Here is a 15,641-nt window from a genome sequence, read left to right on the forward strand (position 1 = left end):
TCAGATGCTCCAGCCTTAGCAATTTCTCTGCTTTGAACCTCAGAACAACACATAGAAATACTGAAATAAGTGCATATGAAACAAGTTCACAAATTATAAAATATTTATTAAACAGGATAAAAACAAAACAAAATGTTAACGGGAAGTTTGGAGGTTTTCTAAATTCGTTTTTAAATGTTACTAGCATATCACTCTGCATTTCCGGCTCTTCAGTTGAGGTCACTCTTTGTCCAAATAATATTCTGTTTGCTGTCCTTGTGCTGCTGCTGCGACTCAAGCTGAGCATACCAACTGAATTTTTAGCCTCCGATTTTCAAAATCCTTCACTATTTAAATTATACATTTTGCTTCTTTATTCATATATACTTAAGTAAGGCGCTAAGGTTAAGAACCGTTGGGGTAGAGGGCACGTGCTCAATCTACAGACAGTTTGCCTGTACATGGCAAACAGGAACATTGTATTTTCATGTAATGACATCAGTATTACAATGTGCTATAACATGTTTTTTTAAAGCTGTAAATATCTGCACAGCCACCTCCGTTAGCTCACTTTAGTATAGAATATTGAAGAATTAACCTATTTCTGTTTTCAGTTGTCTGTTAAGTTCACTACAATTCACAATAAGAAGCTGAAAACACATTAAACACAATTCCAAACATTCAACATAGGATCAGGCATTAAAAATCAAGTATTCAATAATTCATGCGAACATGATATTGGTTACACAGTGCAACCTTTTGCCTCTAAACTTAGTTCAAATATGTTTGACGGCATAGAATAGATTTGGGGAATTGCTACCAACCAACGTATGAAGGAGATGTAGCCACCCCTGATGTATGTTTATATTTCTGGGCAGCACACCTTTCGATACTCAGTGACTGGTAGTTCGAGGGGTTCACCGAACCAACCTGGACGGTAGAACAGTGGGACAGGAGAATTTATCACAATTGTAATATGGTGATGAGACATACCGGGGATTGCTCCCCTCGACTCATGTGGTGTTGGACATTTGGAAAGCGGCCATAAAGGCTACTGGTCAGCAAAGTAAGAGGACATTGGAGTCAGCCCAGGTAGCTGCACTGCAGAGCTTCTCAAATGGGACGCAATAGGGATATCTCCTGTGGGAGATGTCTTAACCAATGTTGTACTTAACTCATTCCAAGATCTGCAAAAAGACTTTGATCTTCATAGGATACAGTTTTTTTTTTCGATACCTACAACTCCATCATGCCCTGGCACTGATGCTTAGCTCCGGCCTGGACATCCCAGACTTCTAAGCACTGGAGGCTAAGCTCCTTTTGACGGATATTAAAGAACAAAAATTGTCCCAGACATAAAAAATGCTCCTAAGAAATTTACCTGGCCCTGTGGAAGCAATTTGTAAAGCCTGTGAGAAAGGCCTAGTAACTACAGAAGAAGAAGATTGTAGAGAAGCCCAAGAGTCATAGCATCACAGTTTCGACTGATAGAACTGAAATTACTACACCGCACATATTATACTGGGGATAGACTCCATTGAATAGGACTTACACAGCAGAGTGCCTGTCTAAGGTGCAGGATCTCACTTGGGGACTTGGTACACACCTTTTGGAGCTGCACTGCCCTATCATGCTTTTGGGAGGGGATACTGGGGAAGATGGAGGGCATACTGGGTTGGAAAGTTGAGAGGGATCCCAGATTAAATACTGTTATGTATCACTAATGATCTGGAAGGCAACTGATATCAAATGGCCTTTCTATGAATGGGACTTATTCTTGCCAAAGACATGGAAGGAAGCGGCTGCACCGTCGGCGGGGAGGTGGGTTACAGGCATGTATTATTGTATAGGTCTCGAGCAACCTGTCTATAAAGCTCGAGGATGCCCAAAGAAACAGTAAAATATGGGAGGGTTGGGCAGAAATGACAAGTATACAGCTGGAACTCTGCAAGACAAGGGTTTGGAATAATGAAGGCCCGAGAGCAGGGGCGGACTCCATGATACACTAAGGTGAGCATAGGAATAAGAAAAGGGGGCAGAGAGGGACCTCTGTTTGTTTGAGATGATCTTTATGTTGTTTTCTCAGGGTTTGTTTTGCAACTGAGAAATGACTATAACTGTTGTATTACCTATGACTGGAAAGATGTCATGCTGTGTACTACCTCACTTTTCTAAAAATCTTAATAAAAAGTTTTTGTTTTTTTAAATATGTTTGATGGGGAACTTTCCAACTCTTAAGAACTTGAAAGTCCTGAAAATGTTTTTTCTGCTGACAGTGGTTTGGACTAGAAGGGCCTGTTGTACAGTGGAAGCCAGAACAAATCTTGTTTCGATAAATGTTCTTTTAAAGTGTGCAGCTCACTGTCTCATCAGAACAGCCATATTATGAATTATGTGATGATTCTTTACCAGTTCCTATGAAGCTCTCACTCGACAGGATGTGCCCAGAGAACCCTTTTTATGCAGAGAAGAGGATAAGTGAATAGATGTAGATTCCTCTTCCAGTCAGCAACATTAGTCACATGTTCACAGAGCAGATAGCACCTATGTGATCAGTGAGATATCGATGTGGGTGCCATATGCATATTGACAAAAACTGACACCTTATTGCTGGTTGAGGTTCCTTTACTCAGGGTCTCTATGAAAAAGTGTGAAGAAATAGGAGGTCCTATACAACTCCACGAGTGGTACGGAATACTAACACATTGCGCTCTATTTTATTACACCGTAAGTTATGCCCAGACGTGGTTCGAAGCACGCGGTGCAACACCAAACATTCACTACAACCACCCTGACAGCTACCTCTTGACTGTTCTAAGTAGCTAGCTCCTCGCCACCTTCCTGAAAACTCAAGTGGTGTTCAGTAAGCTGATAGCAGGTGGCTGAGCATTTCGTAGTTTTAAAAAAAATCTATTTTGATATCCCATGATGTATGTCTCCACACAGATGGATTTGAGAAATCTTGGCAAAATTAACTTCAATTGATCCATGGATCATAAATGTCCCCTCGGGTAGCAGGGTAGTATTTTCAAATATTATTCCTGAGATAAGAAGAAACGTCAACCCTGCTATCTGTGCGCACCAGGAAGGTACTCTTGAACTTAGTATGCCGTCTCACAGGAAGCTAGCTCAAGAGTTTGGGCCAAGGGGTAAGATAGGCACTTACCTTGCACGTATGAAGTCGATGAACACTCCTATTTTGCATTTTTGGACCATGTAGGGATTTGCTGGCTGAACGGTGTAGATAGGGAGGTTACAAAGTCCAGCAATACGATGCAAACACGGACTGTCGCTAAGCTAGTTCCCAATGTACCAAGACTCCTCAGATCGTGAAACAGCATGGCATGATTATCCTGGAACATGGTCAGGAATCTTCGGCCCAGCCCAAAGGCTGCACCTGTACACTGATTGCTTTGAAGTATTCCTTTCAGCACGTAGTTGAAACACAATGACGATTGTGATGACAGATGTATGTCTACATTGTTCGTGTCTCGTGCAATGGGCAGACTTTGTTTTCTAGTACTTCCATCACCACAATACCTTTTCATTGAGAATACACATACATATGCATGGTCTCAATTGACTCTACAAAGAGTGAAGGAGCTATATTTAATTTGTGAGCTAACCTCTTTTTTTTCACCCCCTCTCTGTTCCTTGTTTTTCTCCTGTTAACTTACTCTTCCATTTACTTTTCCACCGTTTTCCTCCTCTCTGCATTTCTCGATCACCCTCATTTCTCTTCTTTTCTTCTGCATTCATCCCTCCGCTCTACTACTGTGCCTGCTGTCGCTATAGTTCCCCAGGTGCTCAGGAGCTGCACAGAGTTCATTGAGAAGCATGGCATCGTGGATGGCATGTACCGCCTCTCTGGGATTGCATCCAACATCCAAAAGTTGCGGTAAGATTTCCTGGATTCTGAGAGACATTTGAGATCTGTCTGGGACTAGACGCGTTAGTAATGTATTCCGCTAAATCCCTCCATAGAGACAAAGAACATTTGCTTAAGGAACCATATGTTAGTTGAAAGAGGTGAACACCACATGATGCCAAGGCGATGGTGGGGTCGGGGGAAGAGGTGCATGGGGCTTGTGACTTGCTCCTATTTCCATCAGAAGGAAAGGGAGGCATTCATAATGTCTGTGACTCAAATAATTGTATGTGACAATAAACACATGGCTATTGTGAGAACAAATGTTAAGCCCTTTTCCCCCACGTCAACTCCATTGAAAGGGCATGATGCAAAGGAGATGTACAGTAGACTTTGCCTTAAACTCTCTTTGGTCCTCCCATCTTACAGCAAGCACTTTAGCTCCTCTTCAGGGACCATCTTAAAGCAAAATACAGTATCTGCAGCTGAGGGTTGTTAATCATTGCTCTGCCTGTGCCCTCCTCTCTGATTCTATGGAGATCTGAGAGTCGCTCCAGCTCTTTTTCTTCTCTGCTGTCGATCTGGAGCATGGGTACTCGCTAACATTTTCACAGGGGCCACAAGTTTGGTTTGTGATGTGAACAAGGGTCGCATTGATGTCAGAAGGGTGGCAGGGTAGACTGCAAGGTGAGTGTAGGGCAAGCGACCCATACATCTAGTGTCTGAATTGCACAATGTGAATCCAAAAACATGGGACATAATCCTGGATTCTCCTCTTAACCAAATTGTGTGATCCTAGGCAATTGTTTTATTTCACTTTCCTTCCTTTTCTATTATTATCACGTAGAACAGGACCTCGAAATACATAACTTCAGGATATATGCTGCACAGAACCTTCTCCTGTGTTTGATTTAATATAGCCTTAGAACCAGCCGTAGCGGGCTCTACCAGCTATTAGAACATTGGAATGTTGGCATGTCCATTGAAGACAATCGAGTGCTGCGGGCTTTTAATGGCCCGTAAAAGCCCGCAGCACCAACATTCCAATGTTCGCTTTGTTCACAGCAACAGCTGTGAACAAAGCCTCACGGAGCCCCAGGGGATTTTAATCCCCTCGGGCTACATTAGCAATTTGTTTTTTTTAATAGAACATTCTGCCCTGAGTGGCAGAATGTTCTAATAGCCTTAGAACCCGCCGTAGCGGGCTCTACCGGCTATTAAAGGCCCATTCCCTTGTTAAATGCCCTCGCCTTCGGCTCGGGCATTTAACGCGGGAGCGGGCCTTTAATAGCCGGTAGAGCCCGTTACGGCGGGTTCTAAGGCTATATTAAAGGCCCGCTCCCACGTTAAAGACAAGGGAGAGGGCCTTTAATAGCCAGTAGAGCCCGCTACGGCGGGTTCTAAGGCTATTAGAACATTCTACCAATAGAGGGCTAAATAAAACAAAGACTTCACGGAACTGGAGGGGATTAACATCCCCTCATGCTCCATGAGGCTTTGTTCACAGCTCCTGCTGTGAACAAAGAAGATTGGAATGTTGGTGCTGCGGGTTTTTACCGGCCATTAAAAGCCCGGAGCACTCCATTGCTTTCAATGGAGCTGCCAACATTCCAATGTTCTAATATAGCCTTAGAACCCGCCATAGCGGGCTCCACTGGCTATTAAAGGCCTGCTCCCACGTTAAAGGCCCGAGCCGAAGGCGAGGGCCTTTAACACGGGAGAGGGCCTTCCCGCTATGGTGGTTTCTAAGGCTATTAGAACATTCTGCCATTAGAGGGAAGAATGTTCTCATAAATAAAACAAAGGCTTCACAGAACCGGAGGGGATTAAAATCCCCTCAGGCTCCGTGAGGCTTTGTTCACAGCTGCTGCTGTGAACAAAGAAGATTGGAATGTTGGCGCTCCAGGCTTTTACCGGCCAGTAAAAGCCTGGAGCACTCCATTGTTTTCAATGGAGCTGCCAACATTCCAATGTTCTAATAAATATTAGAACATTGGAATGTTCAGATCTCCATTGGAGACAATGGAGTGCTCCGGGCTTTTACTGGCTGGTAAAAGCCCGGAGCCAACATTCCAATGTTTTCTTTGTTCACAGCAACAGCTGTGAACAAAGCCTCACGGAGCCCAAGGGGATTTTAATCCCCTGGGGTTTCGTGAGGAATTTGTTTTATTTAATAGAACATTCTGCCCCCGAGTGGCAGAATGTTCTAATAGCCTGAGAACCCGCCGTAGCGGTTCGGCTTGGGCCTTTAACGCGGGAGCGGGCCTTTAATAGCTGGTAGAGTCCGCTACGGTGGGTTCTAAGGCTATATAAAAGGTGAAATAATGGATGGAAAGGTGATAGGGTGAATGAATAAATGTTTGTACGGAAGACACAAGGGGAGTTCTTCTAAGAAGGGTTGAATACACTTGAGTCACTTGCTTGGTGCCATCAGAAATGTAATTCAAAGTGGGAGAGTATTTTAATGTTCTAGCTAGTCCCTTGGGGTCAGCAAGCCTCTCTTGTTTTCACATGTTTTACGTTTGGAGAAAAGGGCCAGGTGGACACTGTTTCCTAAGAGATATCCATGGAGTTATATGTCTCTTAGATTTTTTAATTATTGTCTTCATAGTCAAGAAATGCTTTATTTAATATTATGTCCCTATATAGCCATTGCACCAAACAGAAACAATCAAAAGCACATACAAAAATCTCATCAAAACTGAGCTGCCACTCTTTCTAATATTGCATCTAAAATCATTGATGTAGTGTGCTTGTTTTATGCTGCTCTCTTTTTCAACTTAAACAGGCATTTCTACCATTTGCAACTTGTCTACGAATTTATAGAGTTAGCATTTTTCCCTAACTAGCCTAGCTTTCCAAAAAGAATTGAGGGTAAAATAAAGTTTTTTGTACATTCCCTGACATTTGTAGTACCAGCGTAACTGCCTCATTGTTGCGACGTTTAATTCTTTCAAGATCCCCAGGAGCAGCAAATCTCTTGGACTGCAATAAGATGAACAAAACCACACAAAATGCAATAGTGATTCGATCAAAGTTTTAGCTGATGAGCATCGCGTAGCCTCCCCCATAAAATTCCCCTTTTCCTATCTCAGTGCAAAGAGTCTTCCATTTTGCTGTGGTATCGCGCCGCCCTCCTTTGAAACAGATCATTCTGGACCCGGTGTGGCTAGCCCTGAGACAAAGGCACCTTGGTTCAAGCTTCTACCCACACATTTCACTCATCGTTGAAATGTTATAACTGGTTGCCGCACTAAATCCAGGAACATAGGAGAATGTTCTCTCATTTATTACTGAATCGCACTGGCAATCAAAATGCCTCCCTAGTGGCACAGTATTACGGAGGAACATACAATGATGATAGCCGGGTTGATTGCAAGTAGTTAGTCATTGGCAGTTAGTTGCTCGAGTTGCATCCCAGTCCATTGTTGTTCACCCACTATGAAGACCTCTCCAGGATGTTGCAGCATACATTATCAAATTTTGTAGCACAGAAATGAAATTTTAGTTGCATTTTTGTGGCACTTTATTTTACTGGAGTTCTTTTATTTAGCATACTTTTTGGAGGATGTTATAGGTTTGAAAAGCAGGTGACCCCCTTTAAGCCTATGGGCTTTTTGTTTATCAGGGTAGTGAATGGAAGTAAAAAGAGGACGGCACCCACCAAATGTGTGTGAGTTGGCAGGTATGCATGGTGTTGGTGTGACTGGGGCCTGCCACTTGTCCTACGGGTGGCAGCCCTACTTACGCTTAGGTTGGGGAACTAGCGCTTTGAGTATGGGAGGGGTGACTAGGAGTCCACCAAGGGCCTAACATTCATTCGGTTGGTGGTGGGGTGGAGAAATACGGGTCCGGTAGACACTCTTCCACATCACCACCCAAAGATATGTCAGTTGGTGCTTTTGAGCAGGTAACGGGGGGCCCACCACTTACCCCATTAGCAGTGGACCCAATTTTTCATATTTGCGGTGGGTGTCGGGGCAGGCACCTTGTAAAGCTGGAGGATGACTGCATGTCTAATGTTTTAATATTTGGCCACTTAGGCCCACGGAATGTCCTTCTGGCTGCAGGTCAATTTTCTAAAACAATGCTCTCTGGCAGTGAGCCCGATTATTTCTTTTTTTTCTTTTTAATGTGGACCCCACAGGCCTCACTACATGCCCCTCTAGTGGCAGGTCCATATTTTTTAATAATATTTGGCCACCACAGACCTGCTGAATGACCTAATGTTGTCTGGCCAGATTTTTGTTTTTTAAAGTTGTCCTTGCGGGCACATCACATGCCCTAGGAACTGGCCACTCAAGAGGTAGGCCCGATTTTTTTTTTTTCTCTCACTCGAGTGGAATCTGTTATATATTTAAATGTTTGCTTCCTGATCACCTGCCACACTCCACGTGAGCAGGGTGCCTAATTTGTAAACATTTGACATCAGGCAGGCCCACTACATGCCTCTCAAGTGGCAGGCCTGTTTTTTTTAAGTAAACTTGTTTTTGCCCCCCCTGCTGACCTTCCTTTCATTTGGCCCGGCAATTACATTCTTTGAATTTCACAGGCACTTTTGTAAAAACCACTGACTTTGTACAAAACTGCTAATTTGGGGGATTTTTTTTCCAAATTGCGAAATCCTGGAGGGTCTGGCTATGCCACTCTTAATAGAGACCACCTATTTACGAATCGGCCTTGGTGCTGCTCCAATCCGAACAGTCCAGCCGGAAGTGCAAACCAAATAGACTGTGAATGGGAACGCAAGCACCCCTTAACTTCTTTGGCCTCCTCTTTGAGGTACAGCTTGAGTCCTGTCACAGTGAGCACAGGATCCACGTCTGTGCATACCTTTTGCATTTAGGGCATTGTACGTTTGAAAACACCAAGACAGTTTGTGGAATGCTTGCACATGATCACAGCCACTGGCAATTGCTTGTGGCCGTGGACTAGAAAGCGGTCAGAAGACCTGCTAGTGGATGAGATTATTTGCAAGCAACCAACCCATCACCTTTGTGTTTTCCACAGTATTTTGAAAACCTTCAACACGTCCATTGCTGGTGAAATACTGCTTCATTTATTCATGTGACAGCTTTCTTCTGGTGGTCGTGAGCACAAACATTTCTGTTTCTGACAGGCAACCAAGAGATCTGAAAATGTTTAAAAAGTAAACGATTTCTAATTTTACACATCTCACTGTATCAAACAGTTAGGTTTAATTTATTTTATTGAACTCTTATAGTAAAATGTGTAAAATAAAAAGGTACGTTTTTGGAGAATGTCCTTATACTTAAGCCATGGAATTTCCATGACGTTTTCGGGTCTAAGTATTTTGGTCTTTCTGTTATTATAGTTTTTACTCTTGCAATTGCACATAGTCTATTCCTCATTAAAAGGCTTGTTCGCAAATGACTCTAATGCGGAGAGACCTTTCAAGGCATGGGCAAATCGGGCTGTGGCCCAGGGCCCCCAGTCTTTCAAGGGGCTTCCGATAGAACCAGCTCTGTTTTGCAGTCTTGCCCTAATGACCTTGAATAATTCTTAAGCAGATTGTTTTTAATACTGTTTTTCATTTATTTATTTTAATGTGGTTAATGTTTGAGAGTCTATTACAGACATTTTGCAGAGAAATATTGTCTTCATGTTTCATGCAACATCCATAAAACAAATTGTTTAGAGCAAAATAGGACCTTACATATGAGAAATAGGAGGATGTCACAGAGATTATTTGCATTAATATTAGTGAACTGCTGCTTTGTTACAATATTGAAAACACAGTCACTATCCCTGATTATTAGAACAAATTTAGAATATGGATGTGTGCCTGTGCACAGCCAGTGGCCTGGCTGAAAAGGGCATGAAAGAGCTGAAATTGGCTCATACATTCAGTGCTGCTCCAGACAGGGGCCCCTCAAACACATTTTCCCAGGCCCACAAAATACTTAATATGTCCCTGCTAATGCCTAGTTCATCTTTGACACTTATGAATGACGAACTAGTAGGGTTGACGATCAAAGTCTTCATGAACTTCACTGCAGGTATGAAAGAAGAAAGTAATAAACTCCACTGCTGTAATGAACTAAATATGCCTTAACTTTAAATCACATTTGGGGTTGCCTGATTAGAGGTGTAAGGAGGCTTGCTCAATGATCCAAAGAAGAATATGCCCTTGGCTATAAAATGTTTGCGTCCGCACATGAAGAGTTTTATCCGGCACCTCACATATTGATCAGGTTTTAGCTTACTCCTAGTGGATATATATGGTTTATCTGTGGCCACATGTAGTTTGGCTCTTTGGTTTGGTTTTCTAGACACATCTCTTTGGTTCCGTCTGTGATCATCCATGTAACTGGATTTCCTGGGATCATTTAGATTGATTATTTATGCATTAATACCAGAGATGTCTGACAGTGCTGTGGAAAGGTCATATCCGCCACCGATTTTCAAAATAATACTTGAGTGTGTGTGTGAGAGAGAGGGTGGGTGTGTGTGTTTGGGTGTGATACCCTGCCTGATTTAAATCCTCCAAAGAGCTTTTCATTTCTTAGCCTCTCTTTTTCCCATGCATATGTGCAATTGTTCTGACTGTGACCCTTATAGCCGTTACACATCTGCAGTTTATGTATTGATGCAACTGAGCCACTAGTTTCAGTTATAGTTACTCTGCCAGATATAGACATAATTTGCCAGTGTGGCGCGTCTATATATCTGTCAGAAATTATTTTCTGGTAAAGAATGGTCGTAGCAGTCCACACTAACCTCTAAAGCACACACATTAACCACAAGCACTCTACTAAAGTTGCAACTCTAGCTATTAGAAAGAGGTCTCCGAACTATGACCGATCCCACAAGGCCAAAATGTGGTGGTTTCTCTTCTTTTTTCATCAGCACAAGCACAAACTAATGGCAATACAACGCTATACAAATTGACGTAACAATATAGAGGGAGTAGGGGAGCTAGAGTCCTATTTTAAAAGCGAGTAAAGGTATCATCGGAAGAGAGAGCAAGAGGCACCCAGTCTCAAAGGTGTACCACAGCCAGCTATGACGGATGCTAACAATTTTGAAGGCTGTGCAACTAAATCATGGGAAATACAAAACCATGTGTCTCCACATGTCATAATCCTATACAAGCGACAGCCACGTGCTGCTTTCGATCTGGTAAGCTTTAGTGCCACTCGTTTAACCCTGTTTACGTGCTCATTAGAAACTAGCACTTCCTTCAATAATGTGTTGCTTCCTTTTCTTCCCAGCCACGAGTTTGACTCGGAGCAGATTCCTGACCTAACAAAAGATGTTTACATCCAGGATATTCACTGCGTTGGCTCGCTCTGTAAGCTGTACTTCCGAGAGCTGCCCAATCCCCTACTGACCTACCAGCTGTACGAGAAGTTCTCGGTAAGTACACCTGCACGTGGCAGATGTTTTCATTCCAGGGCGGGGCCTGTTGACATTGTACACTCAGAAGGACAGGAAGTGTAGAGTTCCAGCCAGAAACACGCAAAGAGCTGTGTATGTAATTGCCGGGTCCCAGTGTGAGGCACAGCTTCTGGCTACATTTACAATTGTGTTAAATGGTTTCCAACATGTCCTTCTTTACAGTAAAGCGCCTCCCTGTCGCCTAGTCAGGACCAGACTTCCACAATGTGAAGTACGCCACTTTGTGGGAGTGGCAAATCACTGAAAGAAGGCTTTTCCTCCGCGTCTGGCACCACTTTATTTTGCCCAATGCGCTGAAAATCCTCCCAACTTTCATGTTTGTCTTCTCCTTCGCATGTGTTTGTAGCTTTCAATGTTTTCCTTTTAGGTCTTGGACAATATGATTTTTAAACAAAATGTAATGTCTTCCCTCGCTGTATCATGAAGATGAATGGTATTTTCGCTACATTCCTAGAAAGCCGTGACCACCATCTCTCACGGGTGGCATTTAATCAGAGTAAAAAGTAGCTGTGAATGAGGATATGGCTGACAACATCACAGTTAATATGACACAGCCCATTTATGAGAAACTTATTTTGAGTTGTTTTACTTTTGGGATCTCAGTATTTAAGAACTGTGTTTGCTTGGAAGAATGTTCTCCCTTTCAGATTCTGTTTTTGCCTGTGATTCCATATTTAAATCATCAAAGAAGGCAGATGCGCCCCCTCTGTATTATGTAGATTAGGCTATTCAGTGTTGGTCCATGAGGACAAAGTCCCTGCCAGATTTTGAGTACGTCCACAGGAAGATACATTTCCATGTGGTGAATCTAAATGAAAATTATGTAACATGACGGTGAATATCGGCCAACATGGGACAAAATAGCACGTCCCTGATGGATTTTAGAGGAAAGGGAGCTCTAGTTCTGTTTGAAATCGAATGAAAGAGAAGCATATTTGGTGAGGCAACAGTCTTCATGTGTGCACAGCTTAAGTTCAATCAAAATGTTATATTTAAATTAATTTTGAATTTTGTGTAATGATTGAGTTATTTGCAACGTGGATTCTTCCTTGGTGTAGCTCACATAATCATGATGTTAAAAAGTTCTTGAAATACTGTTATCACCGCCTTGAGATTTTTTGCATTCATCCCCATGACATGAATGCAACGGCTAACCGATCCACCTCCTTGTGCCAAGCCACAACATCCTAATTTTTCAAAGCAGCCGAGATGCCTTCCCCATCTTTTCTATCCAGGCCAATTAGAGGAATCTGGTTTGGGTATATGCCAACCTGCCAACTGACTCTGGAAACAAAACAAATGGCTTGTGCTCCCACAAGACTCCTTTCCTTTGTGTGCCTGTGAAAGAGAATGTTGTGGTATAGGATGTAACTCTCCTCAAAGGGAAATTTGAAATCGAGGAACTAAACATTGCTGTACCTTCCTGGTAGTTCCCATTTCATTTAGTGGGTGGTGTGCACTGCATTCTTAATTCCTTGCTGTATTGATCTAACAACATTGTAAACCCTGATGATTTCATTTCTGGCAGGATGCAGTCTCAGTAGCTACAGATGAGGAACGCTTGGTGAGAATTCATGATGTCATCCAGCAGCTTCCGCCGCCTCACTACAGGTGGGACCTTCCTCCTCTTCCTTCAGTTGAGTATTATCAAATGTGCATCCAGTAGATGAAGGCCACTTTCTGCTTGCGTCAGGTCAGAAAGGGGGGCTTATTTTCAGGTGGAATTGCACTGGTGGTATTCCTTATTTACTACTGTTCAAACTGCAATGCGCTTTGTTCTCTGCAGAAAACGTTAACTCTTTCCCTCGGGAATATCAGCTCTGGCTGTCTGTGTTATTTATATTAGAGTTCATTTTGGAATTCAGGTAAACTTTGCTTCATCTTGGTGAGCCTAAATCATAAAAGTGTCAAAAAAAGCGAAAAGGTGGTTTCATGTCTGGTTCTCTGCTTGAAAAGTGACACGTGATTGTATATTTGGAGAAAAAGTCTGACCATTTAGGCAGTCACAAATATTTCAGCTACTAGTCTAGGAAATATACGACCACGCAGATTTTAACCCCTTTAGAGCGGGCCAGTCCTCCCTGGTGCGGGTCACGACCAGTGGCCGACACCAGGGATTTTCTTTTTTTTTTATCCCTGGAAGACACGGAAGAGCTTCTGTGTTTCCCCCCCGCCCCTTTGTGACAACGTCACATTGTTGTTTTCCCCATCGGAGCAGGAAGCGGCCCAAACAGCCTTCCCCACGTTCAGGAAGGCCTCGTATGAAAGGGGAGACTCTCCCCTTTCATACGAGGCCTTCCTGAATGCGTTTCCTGGCCCCCGATCGCAGCACAGCTGCGATCGGGGACCAGGTGACGCCACTAGACGCCAGGGATTTCACTTGGGGGCACAGCTGCGATCGGGGCCAGGAAATGCCACTAGACACCAGGGATTTCACATGGGGGGGTCCCCCCCGGGGGCCATATTTTTAAAATTCAATGTTGGGGCCCCCTGGGGGGGGGGGCACCATCGCGCCACGCCCAGGGGTTAATTAAAACAAAAAGAAATAAGGACATTGACAGGGGGTCGCCCGTAGGCAGGGCGACCCTCTGTGGGGCCATATTTTTCAATTTCGATGTTGGGGCCCCCTGGGGGGGGCGCGATTGCGACACCCTCGGGGCTAATTTAATTAATTTATTTTTTAAACGAAATTGACAGGGGGTCGCCCATAGGCAGCTATGGTATTATTAGTTATAGTTATATAGCTATTGGTAGTTGTAGGGTTTCCCTGGGGGCCATTTTGGCCCCAAGGAAACCTCACAACTACCAAAAAAAAATACATATATATATATATATATATGTTCGGTGGCATGTGTAGCTGCAGATACACATGCTGTGCACATCCCGGCATCTGGTGTTGGGCTCGGAGTGTTACAAGTTGTTTTTCTTCGAAGAAGTCTTTTTGAGTCACGAGATCGAGGGACTCCTCCCATTTCGGCTCCATTGCGCATGGGCGTCGACTCCATCTTAGATTGTTTTTTTTCCGCCATCGGGTTCGAACGTGTTCCTTTTCGCTCCGTGTTTCGGGTCGGAAAGTTAGTTAGAATCTCGGAAAAATCGTCGGTATTGTTTGCGTTCGGTATCGGGTTAGTTATAGCAGATCGACACCGACTTTTGAAGAGCTCCGGTGGCCCTTCGGGGTTTTTTCGATCCCCCCGTCGGGGCCTGGTTGGCCCGGCCACGTGTCTCTTCAAGGCTGATGGAACGGACCCCATTCCGCTTCTGCCCAAAATGCCATAACAAGTATCCATATACAGATCAGCATCTGGTCTGTAACTTGTGTCTGTCTCCAGAGCACAAGGAGGATACCTGTGAAGCCTGTCGAGCGTTTCGGTCGAGGAAGACATTAAGAGACCGAAGAGCAAGAAGACTGCAGATGGCGTCGGCGCCGACAGGACAAGGGCGTTTCGAGGAGGAAGAAGAAAGCTTCTCCATCCATGAATCGGACGAGCTCGATCCCGAAGAAACGCCGAAAATCGTGAGTAAGACGTCGAAACATAAAACTCATGAGAAGACAACAAAAGCCCAGGGGACGCCACCACCAACAGGCCATGGCTTAACCCGAAAAATAGGTGACCAATCATCGGCACCGAAAAAGGGCATGCATGTGGCGAAGTCATCCGACTCCAGTCGAGATACCGCCACACAGCAATCTCGGGCCCGAGACAGCAGCTCCGAACAGATTCGGCCCTGAGACAGTGGCACAAAATGGTTCGGCACCGAGAAACCACGACGCCGAAAATAAAGAAGGTTGCCTCGGAGCCCAAAAAGGCGACCGAAAAGATTTCGATTCCGAAACATCCAGCCTCGGAACCGAAAACAGGTTCCTACACAGAGGAACAGGGATTGTCCTCCCAGATGCAAGGACATAAGTTCGGAGAGGAACTTCAATCTGTTGAGCCAGACTACACTCAAAGAAGGCTCCACATTCAAAAAGACACCGGGAAGATAAGCACTCTTCCCCCAATTAAGATGAAAAGAAGACTTGCCTTTCAAGAAAAGGACAAGCAGCCACAGGCAGAGGTGGCAAGACAAACAACTCAACCACCATCTCCAGCACCATCAATGCACACATCACCGGTAGCCACTCCACCGCTGATCCAATCTCCGACTCATACTGCAATGAGTCAAGATGATCCTGATGCATGGGACCTTTATGATGCTCCTGTATCAGATAACAGCCCAGACTGTTACCCTACAAGGCCGTCGCCACCTGAAGACAGTACATCCTACACGCAGGTGGTCTCAAGGGCAGCTGCGTTTCATAACGTCACCTTGCATTCCGAACCAATTGAGGATGACTTTTTATTTAATACACTCTCCTCCACTCATA

General features: G+C 44.0%; 1 protein-coding gene across 6 annotated transcripts in view; it reads left to right on the forward strand.

The window, feature by feature from the left end:
• ARHGAP32 (Rho GTPase activating protein 32) overlaps positions 1 to 15,641 on the forward strand; it is a 942,023-nt gene that overhangs the window by 822,879 nt on the left and 103,503 nt on the right. For all 6 annotated transcript variants that reach the window (XM_069224492.1, XM_069224494.1, XM_069224495.1 and 3 more), the window contains 3 exons: positions 3,775 to 3,877; positions 11,083 to 11,227; positions 12,798 to 12,880. In XM_069224492.1, the coding sequence (XP_069080593.1) occupies positions 3,775 to 3,877; positions 11,083 to 11,227; positions 12,798 to 12,880 (331 nt within the window). The remainder of the gene's footprint in view (positions 1 to 3,774; positions 3,878 to 11,082; positions 11,228 to 12,797; positions 12,881 to 15,641) is intronic.

Source organism: Pleurodeles waltl, chromosome 3_1, assembly GCF_031143425.1.
Source record: "Pleurodeles waltl isolate 20211129_DDA chromosome 3_1, aPleWal1.hap1.20221129, whole genome shotgun sequence".
Lineage (NCBI taxonomy): Eukaryota > Metazoa > Chordata > Amphibia > Caudata > Salamandridae > Pleurodeles > Pleurodeles waltl.